Below are 13,179 nucleotides of genomic sequence, written 5' to 3' on the forward strand. Positions count from 1 at the left end.
AGCCTTCCCAGATGCCCCCATTCTGGCCCCCCCCCCCCCCCCCACCCCCAATGCTGGTGCCCCATTTGCCTTGCCATAGTCACACTACCACAAGGGTGTCAAACATACAGCCTGTAGGCCAGGCCAGGCCAGGCCTGTGGAGCCACTCTTATCCAGTTTGCTTGGCTACTACAGGTGACTGGAAGCGGGTGAGCATGGCCTGCCACAGAATCAGGGTCCTTTGGCTCCTCTGGCCATGGCCCCCAGACCTCCCCCCCGGACCCACTGCTGCCAATTGACCCCTGCCAGCATACCCCTCTTGCCACTGGTGTACCCTTCATTGCTGCCATTGCGGTGGCCGCCCCCCATGCCCTGGGCTGTATCTGGCCCACAAATAACCCCACAGTACAAGTCCAGGGACTCAGGTGAGTTTGACACCCTACGCTACTAAAATCAGGGATACTAGGCTGATGGCAACAGGAAAGAAGCTATTGGACTACACAGACTCTAGTTAAATTGCTTGCTATTACCCATTAAACAGTGGGAACTCTTACATCTATGACTGAGAACATGTCTGCATCTCATGACAGTGAAGCCTGCACTCATTCTGACAGTACCTGAAAGGTATGCTCGGTCCCCTTTTTGGAACACGTTGAATGCTATCTTCTTATTGGTGGCACTCTCACTGACATAGCCATCAAACCGTCGTAAGGGGTCCTGTTGGTTTATTCGACCCACAAGGAGGCCTGGCTCTCCTAGAGAAAATAGGACATGACTCCATGAGGTGGCAAATGCAGTCAAGGGTGCCCAAACTAATGATGGTTTTTGCCACATGTACTCGATTCATGCAGACTGTCTTACTGTCAAGACATTGACTGAGCTGGGCTTTTGAAGTAGAGACCTGGAGCGGAAAGGCTTTTTATTCTATTACTAGTCCCTGAAGCTAGCAGTCACTTATCTGATAGCCTTCTAGAACAGTTAAGGCTTTGTAAACAGTAACATTTACCTGGGCGGCAGGGGATGCAGAGCCCACTGGAGCCACGGATAAGCTCCATAGTGTCCTCATTTACCTTCACCAAGCGAATGGGATAAACATTGGGCAAAATCCGACTGTTGAAGCCACAAGCGCCAACCTTACAAAAACAAGTAAAAACAAATGAACAGTGAAGGGCTTGGCCTCTCAGCTGCCCCTTCCATTGTATCTGGTTGCCTTCTTCCTAACAAAGACAGATGTTTTCTGAACCTCTTCCCAGCTAACAGGTAGGCAAATGCACCCCAGATGGCAACTGTCCTGTAGAGGTAATGTTCACATAAATTTACAGATTTAGTTCATTGCAGGGTACTATCAGGGCTGTGAGAGAAGCAGGGCAGATCATCTGCATAAGCAGACAGAATACATCCATCTTCACTGTAGCCATGCATGGCCTACCTTTCCATCCAGGTTAGCAATGCTGCAGTTACACTCTGTGGCTCCATAGAACTCCCCAATCTGCTTAATTCGAAAACGCTTTGTGAAGTCTTCCCATATGGTGGGTCTCAAGCCATTTCCCACGGCCAGCCGCACCTGATGCTGCGTTTCTGCCTCCCGTGCTGGCTGATTAAGAAGATACCTGCAGATCTCCCCAATATACTGAATAATCTGAAGCAGTAAACATAAGTACAGATCAGACTTCAAGAGGCTTTTATTAACGTGCTGGGAAAACCTGATACATCAATGTATATGGCTGCACATTCACGGGATGAGCTATCATAGCATCTGCTGTGTGGTTTATAGTGCAGTCTCCTTGGGCTTTTGTACACGCCACAAAAATTGGCCTTTAAAGTGGCTTAAATGCCCTTTTGCACCACTTTAAATGTGTGGCTGTTTACACTGTCAGCGGCATACTGTGCATTAAATGACTTTGGGATGTAGCAAAATAAAAACACCTCTGAGGTGTTTTAGTTTACTACCTTACAGCTCTGGAGGGAAGCACCAGGCCTGGTGCACCTCAGGGGCTGTGTAAGCAGCCCAGCGGCAGCCTGTGCAGGCAGGCTTCCGCCTGGGCCAGGTACCTGAAGGCAGGTGCTACCTGGGGGGTGTCACCATGAAGGGAAGCACCAGCCCCCCCCACAGCTCAGGGACCATTTGGCCCACCAGCAGCACACGCTCCCCACCCACTGCTGACAGAGAGGCAGGTAAGGATCAGGCCCAACCCTTGTGTATACACCACCAGGGTTCACTTCCGTTTAATTCTCCCTAAATTGAAACAGTGTTTTTAAAAACCCACCACTTGAATTTAGGGAGAATTACACCAAAGTAAACCCCTGTGACATGTATAAGCAGCCCTTGTGCTGAGAACTGCACAAAGATTAAAGAAAATTGCCACTGTCCCTAACAGCCTGTAACTCTAAACAAGCACAGATCAGAGACAGGTATGGGTAGAAGCACAGGCAAGACAAACGTGACTTTGGCAACTGGAGCAGCCAGCCAATTACAGCGATGGCCCTTAGATTTGTTATAGGTCACAGCAGAGGACAATACGCAAGCGCATACAGAAAGGAGAGGATGTGGACTACTGAATTGTGTTAAGGAAGACAGGAAGGCCCCCAAAGAATACTCTTGCAGCTGCAGGAATGTTAAGTGGAGGGAAATAAAAGGTTTGGTTAGTCAGAGGGGTAAACAATGCTAAATTCAGATAATAAGTTACAGTATGCTGATGTGCAGGGATCCTGAAAGTAACTGTTTCCCTGTAGCTGCTGTAGAGTCATCCCTGGCTGCACCACAAGAGGTCAGTTCTCCTCCTCTCCCCAGTTTGGGTAGGTCCCCCTCTGCTCCACTGCTGCTTCTCTTGTTTGGGGAAGTCTCTGCTGCTCCCTGTACTGCTGAGGCCCTGATCTGGTGTTCCCTGCAGTGTGTTACACTGCAACAGAGAGAGGCTCATGCCTGCCAAAGAATGGGTTGCATCTACAATGCAAGGTCCTCAAAGAGCCAGGGCAAATGAGAATGCTGTTTTTTGGATCAGAGTGCTGCTAAGCAGTTCAGAATAATACACTGGAGCTGGGGGAAGTATGCAGAATTTCCAATACCAGCCTGCAAGCCATGACACATCAATACCCCTGGGGGTTGGGGAAGAAGAATTTTGATCAGTCCAGTTCTCCTTATGTTGTGCTGGTCACAATCCTCCTCCTACCTCAGCTCTGTCCATTTCCATAAGATGGAAGCAGCTGTGTGTTCAGAGTCAGAATTTATCTACTGTCCATCACCCAAAGCACATATATTTGAAAGGAAAGAACTGAAACAGTCAAGACAAATCCTTCCTTCCATGAATCAGCTGTCCACTCAAGGCAAAGGCCAAGAACTCTCTGAAGTCACTAGATGAGACTAACAGTTAAAACACAGTCTAAAACTTCTTCCTTAACTGTGCTTTTGGAAGTCAGGGGAGGTAGAGCCACAAGGCACTCACATTTTATGTTTACACTGAGGTTATAAATTCTTAAAAGCATCTCATTTCTCTAGTTTCTATTTCAACAGGATTAAGTTAAATTCATTGTGTGTACTGGAATCATGAACGAGAGGCAGGAATGATCACTTCTCTGCCTTTATGCCCCACATTTCCTGATGTTCACTTTATTCATTTACATATGGACTGACTGAACAAATTAAATTTGCTGTTTGCTATTGGGGTAGTGAGCATGGAGCACTGTCAGGTGGACAATCCAGTCTCTCCACTCCCATTTCTGTGGTTATCCAGGACAAAGTACTACAGTCCAGGACATTGAAGGTTTATAGCATAATGCTTAAAGATAGGAGAAGGAAAAGAAAGACTTTGGAGGAGTGATAAGACTCATGGCAGAACGTGTGAGGTGGATAGCAGGGAAATGTCAGAAGAGAGGTCTGCATCTAGAAATAACCCCTGTCCAAAACAATTGCTCATCTGCTTCAGGCTGCAGAGACAACACTGCTCTGCTGGCAGAGTTTTCAATGTTCCTTACTGTGCATTTGTATTTTGTGCAATCATCCCAAAAGCGACTTGCTGAGAACTTCTTCCTGATCACCACAGTGAGACCATGGATAAGACACTGGCCGACTCCCATGATGTTACCTGGAAGACCAGGAGAAGCAGGGTATCAGTACTGCTCTGAGTTTAAATCACTTCAAAATAGATTCTTTTACAAGACTACTGGAGGGTCCCTGGCAACACCTGGATCCACTAGAGCACTAAAACAGGCAGAACTAGCATGACCCTTTGCCTCTGAAGAGAAAGCAGCCTACCTGCTGAATGGTAGAGGGGCAGGCAGTTGTACACGATGTCCTCGGGACGCATTCTGTAGGCGTAGTACCCAAAAGCAGCTATACGATAGTACCTAGAAGAACACGAAAAATGCTAAGGAAGTGACACAAATACAGCCTTGACCATCACTGGCTGAAGAGCAGCTTCTGGGGGGAGCTTCTCATTAGTTTCTCACCTACTATGAACTACGATGGCAGCCTTCGGCATCCCAGTTGTGCCAGAGGTGTAGATATAGAAGAGTCTATCTAAAGAAGAGAAAGCAGGTGTAGGGCAGATCATTCTCAGCTATTTCTGTGGACAAATCTCATTTTGCCTACGGTACTTTCTCCTTATCAGTCTTTTGGCAAATCACGAGTGATGGCTGTGAACTGGTGACAGCCCATGAGGCAGTAAGCTGATAGGGCTGGCATGGAAACTGTCACAGCTGCAAGAGAGAGAGAGCTCAGTCCCCAGGAGCTTCACCCACACAGGCAGACAGTCAAAGGCACCTTCCTAAATCACTGAATTTAGAATGCAGGGGCCTAAGGGGACAAATTTTTCTTCTCTCTCCAAACTGCCTTGGAAATAGGTCAGCTGTCAGACTTAGACATCAATGGGGAGATGAATCTAGGGGAAAGGTCACTCCAACCTATGCCTGAGACAAGCAAGTAGCATAGAGCAAAGTTCCTGAGATTCTCAAGGGAATCCAGCAAGTCTGCATTCCAAGACATTGCAATCCCCCTGCTGATATACTAACAGAGTTACTGAAACAGAGAGAACACACTCACCAGTTCTAACACAGTTAATGGTCTCAAAAATATTACATAAACTACTTCCAGTTCCAGTAGATACTAAATGCTGCCCAGCCAGTTCTCTCCTTCATTCCTTCCTTCCTTCCTTCCTCTCTCCACAAAAAGAGGTTGAGCTATTTGTAAAACCTAAACCCCCATGTGGGTATTACAGGAAAATAGGAGAATCTGAATCTAGGAAACTTTGTCTGCACTTTCCCAACAACACATGATTAATTGGCAAGCCTCTCTCCTGAGACTCAGTTCTGGAAGATGTGCCCTCAAGTCTATCAGCTTCAGCAGGAGTAAGGTGACAGAGCATTTCTTTGCAGAAAGTGCATCCCTGGTAGGGTGAGGTCTTTAAAAAAGTAACAGCCAACTCACTCTTGTCACTGCAGGCTCCTCTGAAAGCTCTGGAACGATTTTCAAGCAGGCATCTACCACCGTGCAGTTCAGGTTCTTACATGCACAGGGAGACTTGTGCTTCAAACACTGCAACACAAGGTCCTCTACAATTTGCCTCTAGATTTGGGTATTCAAACAAAGTTCTCAAATTGCAGTCTCATACATGCTACCAAGGAGAATAAAAACACCAAGAAATTTACCATCTAAACCTTTGGCTGGGATTTGATGGGGAGGAGATTTTGATGTGGCACTCAGAAGATGATCAAGATGTTTCGTCTCCATGGGGACAGAGTCCGGGTTAAAGTCTCCAGAGCAGAACTTTGTCATGTTCTTCCCCAGCATCCCATTCACTTCAGATATTGCTGCAACATACAACACGTTCCATTGCAAAAGTACAACAGTCTAGGCCGCATTATAAAAGCAGTCACTTAATATTGGTGATATTATTAAATCTCAAAAGGCATCTACAATGCTCAGACCAAGAGACACAAAGAGCATTTAAGAGACTATCCTAGTAACATCCAAATTACCATGATTCCAACATCCTAGTTTCAACAAAAGACCTTCCTGGAAGTCTAGGCAAATTCATCTCTCCATCCATTTGTACCATGTATAGTGGTACAACATTAGCAATCTGCTGGAATTTAGATGGTATTAACCAGAGACTGCCTCAGCCAATTCTTGGAAGCAAGCAGTTTGGACTTGCTGAGCTAAAACGCCTTTACTCCTTGTAATTGTTTAATAGCCTCCTTAGCTAAAAATGGACTGGAAATTACTTCCATCATCCTCATCTGATACGAGTACATCATCCCATTTCTTTCCATACACAGAACATATAGACCGACTGAAAATCTTTGCCTTTTTTTTTTTTACATCCTTCCTCAGGACTAAGTAAGAAGTGCATACAAACTCCTGAGTGACTTACCTGCGGACAGCTCTCCTCCAAAGATCACAGCTTTTGCACCTGAGGTTGTCACACAGTAAACCAGAGAATCAAGACGCAAATTGAAGTTGATAAGGGCTGCCTCAATGCCAACTTTTGCCATCCCCAGCCAGAGGCCCACATACTCAGGACGGCTCTCCATGAAGATGGCAATCACGTCACCCAGCTGGTATCCCTGCTGGTAGAAGAAGTTAGCTACTGCATTGGAATATTCATCCAGACGCTTGAAAGTCCATTTCTCATCAGTGGCTTCATAGACCAGTGCCACTTTGTCAGGGTGCCTGCGGACAACATCCTGGAAGATCTTTGGAACAGTAGTTTTGGCTCGTTGATGCTTTCGCAACTCATATTTGACTCGTAACAGCACTGAGAGGCCACTGCATCAAGGAGAAGAAAGTCAACGCTAGCAAAAAACTCAGCACCCCCAAAAGAATTTAAACATACAGTCCAATACTGTCTGCCTACTATACAGGCTGGTAACTTTTGGCACAATTTTCTACTCCGCCATTTGAGCTAAAAAAGTTCTACCTGTCACTAGGGTACACATGAAAGCTATTTACTGCAGTCAGGAAGCCTAAACCATCAAATTCAGGAGAACCTAAATTTTCAGTTAAATAAGAAGTTTCTTTTTAGCTGACACAGTTCAGCACTTACAGATAAGCATGGTCCTGAGCTTCTATTGCTCCCAATAAGCCTTCTCTTGAAGATTCAAAGTGAAAGTGGCTAGACTATATAGAATTATACAGCTTCTCCAACAGTATGTGGACAAGCAAAGCAACAAGATGTTTCACTCTACTGGTGCTTGGAAATCCTTCCAGCAGGAAAAGGAGCAGTACTTACAAAAAACACACACGCACCACGCACAAAGGAGAAGCAAAGGGTCCATGATCCAACACTGAAGAGACTGGGGGAAAAGGGGAGAAGGGAGGGAAGAGAACAAAGAGAAAAAAAATCCTCCTTTCAGCAGGGACAAAGGCCTCCAAAGGAAATGGACATCTATTAGTCTCATGTAATACAAAAAGATGGTATTTTAAAGTACAATCTGGAAATAGACCCATGTTAAAAATTCCACCCACCTCCTCTGTCCCACTATTTGGGCATTGCCTTCTATCTCACTCACATCCATCTCTTTCATCTTTTGTATTAGCATCTAGCTAGCTGGCACCTGCTAAGGTTTTCATGCTTCAGTGCTGGAATCACACAGAGGCCAAGTGAACTGCAGCATTTAGAATTCTGGATTTGACTTGGAAATCAGATTCCTAGTGTTAAGCTTTTAGGAACCCTGGATTTGGAGACTCGGCATGTTTTACCGTGGAATCAATGGATGTGGTTAAATCCTGCCAGCCATTAAATATCCTTACAAAGTCAGGAAACAAAATATTGCAAAATGCAGTAAGCAGGGCTCTTGGAAATAGATCATGTCACAGTGTGAGGCCACATTGCAGCCTTCTTTGCAGTTTTCTTTGGGGGAACTAGGAAAGAAGATGCTTCTGACTAGAACAAAGCAAAAGATGGTTTCATTGTGTGACATCAAATCATAATGAGGTTTAAAAGAACACAGCCAAAGGCTTCCAATATAAAAAACCCTACACAATTGTGAGCGAGTATGCTGTTCCTACTCGGAACAGAACTGTTCACTGTACTGCTTTTCATATGCATCTTCTTTCCATTCACAACCCCATGCCACTTCTACCACGGGGGAGAGAGAGAGAGAGAGAGACACTCTCGATGCTGCTAAATGAAAACTATGTGGGAAAGAGAGGACAAAATATTTTAGAAATTGCTGGAGGGAACAAACACAAGGAGAGTGCTTGCTAAAGATCATCCAAAAGAACATGAATAGGAGTTAATAGATGATCAAGGGGAAAAATAGGTTGAATAACTGCAAAACAAAGATCTACTAGATTCTAAATAGGAATCCCAAGGAAAAGGGAACTGTGTTCACCTCTCTGGATATTCAGTATTGGAAAAAAAAGTACTGAAAACATGATAAATAACCTTGCACTAACCAAGCAGAACAAACTAGATTTGACCTAACAGGTCTTTTCCACTTTTTCCAATTGCTATGATCATTTTAAAGCAGGCAAGCTTTAGCAGCTAAATGCATCTTGATGAAATATTTTGTTACTCTTAAGTGTGAACTGTTTCATCTGAAACATAACCATGGAGTACTCTACATTTGCCATGATTCTTCTGCTTTTTCTTACATTTACAGATATATAGTCTCTAATGGGAGATGTTTTATAATCCTTAATATGCAGATAAATACACCATCTTAGCACCAAGATCTCCTGATTTCCTGATGGCAGGAAGCTTGTGACAGTATTTTTTCCATCAAACAGGAAAGAGTTGCAACATAGGTGTCTGGATACGCCTCCAGAAACATGAAAGGTCATTTAATATCAGCTCTTAAAAAACCCTCATGACTGAGTGCCAAAGACAGGAGCCCTGGTCAGCAAAGCTGCAAGGAATGGGGGGAGGGTGCTGTTTTAGAAACAACTTGCTGGCACTTTGCCAGGTTGAGCTGGCCTTTCATGGTGACCCTACACTGAGCTGTGCCAGAGACAGAACAGAAGAGCCTTTTCACTGGTTAGCTACACTTCTCAGATTCTTAAAGGGCTTTATTCTCCCTACATTATTTTCTGCCATTATTCCTCACTTGCCACGCAATCAGGAGGAAACAGCCCTTCAAAGCACAGTGACAGCCACAGTAAAGCTAGGCAGTCTCTGGTGATCATAACAGCCTTAAATCCTTTGGAACAAAGGGAACCCCTCACAGTAGCCTAAGAGGCACAGAACTGAAATACTAAGAACAGAGTCCCAGGAGGTAAGACAGGCAGTAGACTCCAAGGTATTATATGCAATACAAACATTTTTAAAAAAAATCTATAATCTTAATATCAACCTACTGTAGTTTTCACTTTAGGAGGAACAATAACATGCTTTGCTTCTGTAACAAGCTTTACTCACCCCTTGTTAAATTGCACAATAGGGCCATCTCCTTAGTGTAAATTCTCATTCTGTTAACCATACATATTCAGCTGTTCCTACAAAAATTGCACCATTCAAACCACAATGTGTAATAAAAACAGCTTTAGCTTCAGAAAAAACCCTGACACCATTAAATTGGCACAAAGCCAGTTTACTATAACCTCTGATTCCATGCCCTTTCACACCATTTCTGAAATGTGAAATCTATCCCCCTTCCTGCTAAGTCTAAAACATGTCCTGAAGACATGTTCCCAAAAGTCTAGGTTATAAACCCCCTCCAGGGTTCTTAGTGCATGCTGTTGGAGCCAAAATAAATGTGGGTTCATTGTTAATGGTGAAAGGCTATTTTATAGAAACAAATGAAAAAAAAAAAAAAAGCACATTATGGCACAAGAGGAAGGTCCACAAGGCAATACTTACAAGAGATCTCTCAGAGCAGTCTTAAAGATGATACGAAGAAACCTCCACCCTCCACTGCCAATGTAAATGCCCAGTGTGGCTGCCAGACTCCATGACCAGGGCACACCAAAAAATCTCATTAGCCCAAGAGAGCCCAGAGAAGCAGTATAAACCCCAACCATGCGCATCTAAGGAGGGAGAGAGATTTCAGAATCATCAGAGCCAAGCAGTCAACTCTGACCCCTTAGCAACCACCAGCAACAGGCAAGAGATGCATCCTACCACTACTGAAACCAGCAGGAGACACTGTTGTGCTCACAGGACTCACAGTTATAAAAAAAAAGTTTAATGACTGTGTCAAAACAGCAAAGCACAGGGAACAGGACTCTTCTGAATTAATTTCTGCAAGGTTCAGTAACGTATTTGGATTTATGATTTTTCTAGCCATTGTACATGCCAAAAAGGTAAACCATGAGCCAGACTTGAAGTAACTCGCTAAACCAACCACAGACTTCCTCAGCCAAAGAAAGGCATTTGTACCCAAATGCTTGCAAAGAAGAATTTTTTCCAACTATTGTGGTTGGTCTAATAAAAAAAAGAGCAGATTTACCCAAAGAACCTTGTCTGCCCTAGACGACAAGGAGTTCTCACAGACCCTGGACTAGGATCATACACCACGAGGGCTGGAGGAGACCTCAGGAGGGCACATCTAGTCCAACCCCTGCTCAAAGCAGGACCATCCCCAATTAGGTCATCCCAGCCAGGACTTTGTTGAGCCAGGCCTTGAAAACCTCCAAGGATGGAGATTCCCCCACCTCCCTGGGTAACCTGCTCCAGTGTTTTACTACCCTCCTTGTGAGAGTTTTTCCCAATATCCAACCTAAACCTCCCTGGCTGCAACTGGAGATGACACCAGGTTGATCGCTGTGACTAGAACACCAGGACAAGCCCCAATCCCTCGCTTTCTTTTTAGCAGTTCGTGAGAAACAGGTCGCAGGTGTGGATGTGGGGCAGGGCCGGGAAGGGGAAGCATCTGTCGAGTCCTGCCCCGGGGCTGCATGGGACCAGGCACCGTCTGCCTTAGATGCACCGCGGCGTGGTGCATTTGTCCCGACAGACCCGGCAGGTCGCTCGGCGGCCCCTGTCCCTTAGCCCGGGACAAGCCCCAGGCAAGTCCGCGGGGGCAGCCCCGCGCTCAGCCTGACCCAGCGGGGGGTGAGGGCGGCAGGCACCCGGCACCCACTCCTCACTGAGCCCAGCTCCGAGAGCAACGCGCGCACGCACCGACCCCGAGACAAGGGCAACGGCTCCCCGTGCGCCCCGGCCCCAGCCCACCGCTACCTTGTCAGCTGTAGAACGTCTTGCGCGCGGGCCGCCCACCCCGGAAGTAGCGTCAGGCAGGGGGCGGGCCGAGTAGGCTCCGCCTCCCGCCGGGGCTGGGACCAGCGAGAACGCCAGGCTAGACAGGCCGGAGCATAGAGAGCCCGAAGCTAGAGCGGCCGCGCTCGGGTCCGCCCGCAGGAGGCGCTGTGGAGCTGTGGGCCGGGTCCAGAGGTGGAAGTAGTGGGAGCTGCTTTTTGCAGTTGCGAGGAGTGTATCTAGTTGCCTTTCCGTCCTGCTGTGACATCACACCCTGTCCTATGTCTTTGCGTTCTTGGTGTCACACTGATCAATTGTGGATCTATGTACAGCAATATTATAGATTCATGTCTTGATTTACTACTATATTTATATGAATAGTCTTATATTGGGCTCTATTTTTAGTATAATATTTGTAGTTTGATTACTTTGTTCGAACTTATTTATATTATGGTTGTATGTGTGTTGTGTCATTTTCAGGAGCTTGGCGTTTAGCCAGAATTCTTAACGAATTGAATTGAATTTGTGTCACGCTGCGTTATCAGGAAGGTGTGATGCCACCACACCACGATGTCTTGCTGCATCTGGTCTAGGCACTGTTTCGAAGCCCACAGTTCCCCTGGTTCTGTAGACGAGAAAATAGTTTGTGCCCGCGGCCAGAGGTGACTGGTTTGAAAGCAGGTTCCTGGAGATGGCTGCATCTGTAGTGCAGGCAGCGCCAGAGTACTGTCTCTGGGACTTTCCTTCAGTCCCATGGGTACTACTGTGTTTCACAGCATGTATCACTGCCTAGTTAGTGAAAAAACAGGATTTAAACAGGCTGCCTCACGTGCCGCAGAGCTGTATGTTTCTGTACCTATTCAATTCTTTGAAATAAGTTTATAGGTAAAAGGGTCTCAGAGAATGTGCAACAAATTAAAGCATTAACAACAACTGAAGTGTCCAGCTTGTGTTATCTGGTCACATTCCCACATCTGCTTCTAAAAGACTTAGTGTTATAACATTTATGTTCAGAGAGGCTGTTTAGTCTTGGTTGCTGGGAACAGTTCATGCAAAATGAGCAGTGTATAGACAAGAAGCTCTTCAGGTTCCTTCTTCCTCTCTGCTGGGTCACAAACTGTAAAATGGTTTCCAGCAGTTACTGCGCCCTTTGGATTTCCAGCAGCACTTTGCAAACTGCTACATCTTTTTTTCTAATATATTCCTAAAGTATTTTTATGTCCTCATGCAACCCTGACTATTGTCTTCGCTCCTTTCTGCTCAAAATTAAATTTGTTCCAAACAGATGATGCTGACCTTTCCCTTAGTTCTGTTTCTACACATTCATTTATGAGACATCTGGCATTATACCATCCTAATGAGAAAAAAAATGTTTTGTATTACTGCAGGTCCCCCATGTTTGATTCAGAGAAGCAATTTGAGAGGCACATACTCTGTGAGAAATACAGCAACATCGTTGAGCTGCATTCCATTGTTCTCGCATCCTATGTGACTTCAAGTAAACTATGATATGGTGAATGCACCCCTCATTTGGGCACTATTGCCTGTAAGCTGTAGTATCTGTGAATATGTAGGAAGTATAATGTGTGTGCGTTAAACAGTGTTTCAAAATACTTATTTTGATTTATCCATCAAACACTGGGTTCATTTTCCTGCCAAAGTTACTGATATCACAAAAGCCTGAAGCAATCTGTTCTGCATTCCTTCCTCTGCATTAGGCTTATTTGAACATGAGATTTTGCAGATCACTGTAAAAGAACAGATTTTCCAGTAATTCAGACTTCATTCCCCAGTATCTCCTAGTTACAGAGTATACGTTGTAGCAAGGTTCCCATTTTCTCCTGCTTTTTGGCAAGAATCATTGATGTTGCCTCCAAGCTGTGCATGTGCACGGCCATGCACAATTTAAAATCTTGCCGCGCACTAACTTATTAATGCTGCACACCCGCCCAGAGAGGAGCTGGGCGTGGAGAGCGGTAGAGGCACTGGGGCCGGTGCAGGACACTTACCGGAGGTAAGTTCAGGGAGCGGCTTCTCCGCGAAGCAAGGTGGGGGTGGGGATGGA

At 45.5% G+C, this 13,179-nt stretch overlaps 1 protein-coding gene across 3 annotated transcripts in view; it reads right to left on the reverse strand.

The window, feature by feature from the left end:
* Positions 1–11,170, reverse strand: part of SLC27A1 (solute carrier family 27 member 1) — a 15,577-nt gene extending 4,407 nt beyond the window's left edge. The window contains exons 1-10 of one of the 3 annotated variants that reach the window (XM_019513701.1): positions 11,097–11,170; positions 9,777–9,943; positions 6,348–6,742; positions 5,623–5,784; positions 4,426–4,495; positions 4,232–4,323; positions 3,952–4,061; positions 1,409–1,618; positions 986–1,112; positions 597–734 (exon numbers count right to left, since the gene is read on the reverse strand). In XM_019513701.1, the coding sequence (XP_019369246.1) occupies positions 597–734; positions 986–1,112; positions 1,409–1,618; positions 3,952–4,061; positions 4,232–4,323; positions 4,426–4,495; positions 5,623–5,784; positions 6,348–6,742; positions 9,777–9,943 (1,471 nt within the window). In that variant the 5' untranslated portion in view covers positions 11,097–11,170. Of the gene's footprint in view, positions 1–596; positions 735–985; positions 1,113–1,408; positions 1,619–3,951; positions 4,062–4,231; positions 4,324–4,425; positions 4,496–5,622; positions 5,785–6,347; positions 6,743–9,776; positions 10,328–10,668; positions 10,833–11,096 lie in introns of those variants that run through there. The other 2 variants (XM_019513716.1, XM_019513708.1) reach the window with 2 other exon arrangements.
* Positions 11,171–13,179: the final 2,009 nt, after the last annotated feature.

The sequence above is a fragment of the Gavialis gangeticus genome, unplaced genomic scaffold, assembly GCF_001723915.1.
Source record: "Gavialis gangeticus isolate Ggan-Ray unplaced genomic scaffold, GavGan_comp1, whole genome shotgun sequence".
Lineage (NCBI taxonomy): Eukaryota > Metazoa > Chordata > Crocodylia > Gavialidae > Gavialis > Gavialis gangeticus.